Source organism: Gymnoscopelus microlampas, assembly GCF_963454915.1.
Source record: "Gymnoscopelus microlampas genome assembly, chromosome: 2".
NCBI classification, from domain to species: Eukaryota; Metazoa; Chordata; class Actinopteri; order Myctophiformes; family Myctophidae; genus Gymnoscopelus; species Gymnoscopelus microlampas.
The window spans coordinates 17,879,675-17,884,483 of record NC_139939.1 but is presented as its reverse complement, the minus strand read 5'-3'; the positions used below and the strand labels follow the sequence as shown (position 1 = coordinate 17,884,483).

At 42.3% G+C, this 4,809-nt stretch overlaps 1 protein-coding gene across 1 annotated transcript in view; it reads right to left on the bottom strand.

Annotated features, from left to right (window-relative positions):
• Positions 1 to 2,245: 2,245 nt before the first annotated feature.
• The window catches only part of pdgfaa (platelet-derived growth factor alpha polypeptide a), a 13,947-nt gene continuing 11,383 nt past the window's right edge, over positions 2,246 to 4,809 (bottom strand). Inside the window, exons 5-6 of the mRNA XM_084047309.1 lie at positions 3,859 to 3,985; positions 2,246 to 3,187 (exon numbers count right to left, since the gene is read on the bottom strand). Coding sequence (XP_083903435.1) covers positions 3,177 to 3,187; positions 3,859 to 3,985 — 138 coding nt within the window. The 3' untranslated portion in view covers positions 2,246 to 3,176. The remainder of the gene's footprint in view (positions 3,188 to 3,858; positions 3,986 to 4,809) is intronic.

The following is a 4,809-nucleotide window of genomic DNA, read 5'->3' as shown; positions in this document are numbered from 1 at the left end:
TTGGTTTATACCAGGACTTCCAAGAGCAATAATGCTGGCAAAGTGAGTTACGCAACGCAACCTCAAGCTAGCATGAAGTCACTCCGTCTGTCTGTCTGTCTGTCTGTCTGTCTGCCTCCTCTTTTCACTGCGGCGACCAACAAACATGTGTTTGGCCCTCCGTTTGTTGTGAATGCAGTTAGCCGTAATGTTAATGGAGCCACAGCTGTTGGATGCATGTCCTAATTATCATCTGACATTTCGTCGCCATTGGATGGAAACCTTTGTACAGTATGTCCAAAACCCATACTTTTCAGGAATTGGAAAAAAGAGCACTGTGTTCCAGTGGATCTAATATAGTTATTATTTAGTCACAAGGTCTTGAAAATACTTTTCATTGGTTAAATATTTATAAAAGTCTCAGACAGACTGAAACCACTTTCATTGTGATGCAACGCGTTGTGAGCCTGAACATCAGCTATTTTCGCTATGTTTGTGAAAACACGGACATAGCTGATTCATTTATGGAGGAAAAAAAACATTCAAAGATTAAAGTTTTCTGCCCGACAGCGACGATATGGAACAAAGAGCTGTTTGAGAGGGACGTTTCAGGCCACGTGGAACCACAACATAATAGTTTAGACAGCAGATTTGAGGGATGCCAGTTGGGTTTGGAGTGGCATTAGAGGTATGGGTTTAGACTCGGTGGCTTTGGCCTGGATTGAGGAAGGAATAACACCACGTGCACACCGCCATAAAAACCAAAGGGGACAATTTCTTCTCTATTTCGCTGGTTGTTTATTGGCCTCAATTTCCAAGCCGGTTGAATGTGTTGCATGAAAAAGAGGATTTAAAGTCGCCGTTGGGTAGGGGCGGATCGTGAAACAAAGGAGTTATGGTTCAGATCTCAAGATGTGAGAACTGTATAGCTTGTCTGATGCCAATTGGTCTTATTTTTCCTCGATTTACTAATCACCCTTTTCCCTTTTGGCTTTGACCTGTAAACTCACGATTAGCACTTGTCTGTACTGGTGCATTAAAGTATTAAATGTATTCTACTATTGTCCCACTCATGAAAATCGAATGAGAGAGAGGGAGTTACATTTTTAACTCCTACGTGGTCTAGCTACGTGGTCATAACGGCATCTGTTTATGGTCTGTACGAAACCCTGGAAGAAACGGCCCCAATCAAATAAAGCATGTTCTGAGAGCTTTCCAATGATGACACCGTAAAACAACAATGTCATCAGAAATGGTATGTATGTAAAATGTGTTTACTGAGCAACAGCAACATGTGAACATAGATTCATTTCCTTTTTCAAAGAACTTCCTGCGAGTGCCTGCGTCATTTTGAGGGGGAAGACACTCGCAACTAAAAATATGGTTTAGAGAAGTGGTCAAAAAACGCTCATGTGAAATGGAAATGGAAGTGGATTTTTTTTAATCAAAAATAACATTTGATTAATTGAAAAAGTAAGTCTGTATGACAGCCAGACTTTGACCGAGAAGCTGCAGCTGTATGTTTTACCGCAAAGTCACACGCGTCGTTGCAATTGCAAGTGATGGGATGAGGTCACCTCCAAAAACATTTACCTTCCAATTATCAGGAGAACTATCACTTCCTCAACCTGAGTTTGGAGTAACAACACTCCCTTTATTAATGACAGTGGAATGAGCCCACGTGAGTGAGGCTTGTTCCGCGGTGCTTCCCCAGAACACTGCTGTTTGTCCTTTTCTCCTCACGCCTGATTTGTACTGCAATGTTGTGCGTCAGTGTTGAGTGCGAAAATAGAAGGCCTACAAGCTCACAACGTGTGTACATCGGATATGAACACTGCAAGTGTAAATCAGTAGTTCTCAACCTTTTCTGGATTTGCTGCATGTTTATTTTAATGAGCAATCCATCGACTGTGTTCCGGCTTGGATCAATATATTTCCTATTTATCACAATGAAAACAAGGTTTTAAAGAAAACACACCACACCAAAATCTTCAGTGTTTTGACATTTTTTGGGGGTCCCACTTGCAATACCCTCGCAACCCACCAGTGGGCCCGGCCCACAGGTTGAGAACCACTGGTATAAATCAAGCCTTACTCTTACTCAGAAACAAGTTCACCGCCGTTTTGGTTCAGTGTCTCAGTGTTGCTTCTCTTCTGTATTTGGGTTCAATATGATCCTGCAGGCACGCACACACGCAGCAGCAAGCATGCACGCACACACACCCAAACACACGCTCAAATGCAATCATACATATAAATAGTTTATTAGTATCAGTAACATGTACATAGGACTTTTCTTCAACCTTTATGTTGATAACATGCCAGCAATAGAAATCGACAGCAATAGAAAATGAGAAGTTACAAAAATAAGAGGATATACGTGTGTGTGTGCGCGTGTGTGCGCGTGTGCGCGCGCGCGCGCGCGCGTGCGCGTGCGCGTGTGTGTGTGTGTGTGTGTGTGTGTGTGTGTGTGTGTGTGTGTGTGTGTGTGTGTGTGTGTGTGCACGGAAGGAAGAGTAAATCATTGAATACAAAACTTAATCCCAGCCAATGTTCACAGATGGAATCTTCTAGAAGGCTTGGAAGGATTCCAAGATCCTTATAATCCATCCGTCCCAGAGCAGTTGTACACTGAAACAGGAATAAGACATCAGTATCCACTTTTCCAGTATCCCAGAATCCACCTCCCTTCCAGTGATAGTGGCTTAAATACAAGCGCTTTTTTTGTTTTGTTTTGACCAATTATTTGTCCATCCATGCATAGAGAATTACAAAGACGAAGTATGTTTCTCCATTGAAGAATCGTTCAAAGCTAAAATTTCAAAGTCTATCTGTTGCTAGTTACTGTGACTGATTGTTTGTCTCTCTAAGGTTTGGAAATAACCGTTGTAAAAGAATTAGGTCTCTTTGTTTAATCTTTTTCTCCCAGGCAAACGCAATGAGCAGAACTGAACATAAGCTAACAGCGGTCACTGTCCATTTGACACGACATGGCCGCGGCAGGCGTTTGACAGCCGAGTCGTGTCGTCTGGCAGACCTGCAAGGCTCCTGTGGGCACATCTGTCATGGAAGACATCGGCTGAAACAGATGCTGCTTGGCAGAAGGTGCTTGTCATTGTTTTGTTCTACTACAGGCTGTCATTGTCTTTCTGTCCTCCATGTCCTCCATCTTCCATTCTTCTATCATCCATTTCTCTTCAGCTGATTCCTGTGGGAAGAATCAAAATGGAGGAAGGGGAGGTTTAATTATCACTGTAAAATCGTGATTGTTAATTTAAAGGTAGGGTAAGTGATATTTTTTGGTTAAAACAAAAAGTATTTTGTTAAAAGGTTAAAGCACTATATTCTGATAGTAATCATTGCTATAGAGTGTTTGTTCAGTAACAGGAGTCTCCATGTCTCTCCAGATCTTTAATAAACAGAAAATACATTTTCCGGTAGGTGTCAAAATCTCAGCCAATCAGGAGAAATCACTTCCAATTTCACTTGTTTAATCTATATCCTGATTGAGTTCTCTATCCTGATTGGATAAAATTGGAAATGAAACTGAAACTGACACAAAAATGCATTTTCTGTTTTATAAAGAGCTGGAGAGACATGGAGACTCCTTTACTGAACAAACACTCTATAGCAATGAGTACTATCAGAATATAGAGCTATTTAACACTTATTTTAACCAAAGAAAATCACTTACCCTACCTTTAACTCCAAGAGTGTACAATGTAACCAAATTGGTTACATTTGTACATTTGTAGTTGACCATGGGAGGGGAGCAAGTATACACAGCACAGTTAACATGGGAATCAATCAACTCTGTGTGTGTGTGTCTCTCACACACGCACAGACTCACATAGATGCACACACAGCATGCTTGCTCACCATTGTCGTTGTCTGTGTGTGTGCTGATGTGGCGTTTATTGGTGCACGTGCACTCCAGGTGTTCCTCCAGCTTCAGCTGCACCTCCCTCAGCTTGGGACGCCTCCGCACGTACTCCACCTTGGCCACCTGCAGCAGGTGGGGGAGGGGGCAGCAGACGGACACACACACACACACACACACACACACACACACACACACACACACACACACACACACACACACACACACACACACACACACACACACACACACACACACACACACACAACACAAAGAGAGATAGAGATGGGCAGAAAAAAAGCGATTAAGATTTAAAGAAATAGAACATGAAATGTTCCATTTCATGTACTTTTCCCGCTAACAAAGGCAAAGTAAATTTAAAAAAGAAGTTTGAGTTAGTGTCCCTATCTCATGCTACATTACGTTACCAATCTCCAATGTTTTCCATTTCAAGGACCCCAGAGTTTGATATGCAATAGGCCACAGACCACCATGCATTTGATAGGATTTTTATCTAGGACGGCACCCCAATCACACTGACAAAGACACAACAGGACAGCCCCGTCGTGTCAATATCTGACGCAGGGAAGTCCTGTCTCTTCACACCGAATGACGCATGGTCAAATCCTGCCCCACCCATTTCACGAAACGGATGCGTTGAAATGCGTTGGTTTGTTGGTATTTAAGCAGATTAGAAAAACTCGCTCTCTCCCCATCATTCACTCACTTTACCACTTAAATGAGGCATGCAAGCATGCACGCACACCAGCACACACGCACATTTGTAACTATACTTGTGAGGATATCAATATTTTTGGATGCTGATTTAATTAATTACATTTTTACAATTTCTTTGGAGATTCTTAAACCTGACCGCGAAGCTGAAAATAGCCAATCTACTGCAGTGCGTTGTGCGCTTGTAGATCGCCTATTTTCGGTGCATGCATAAC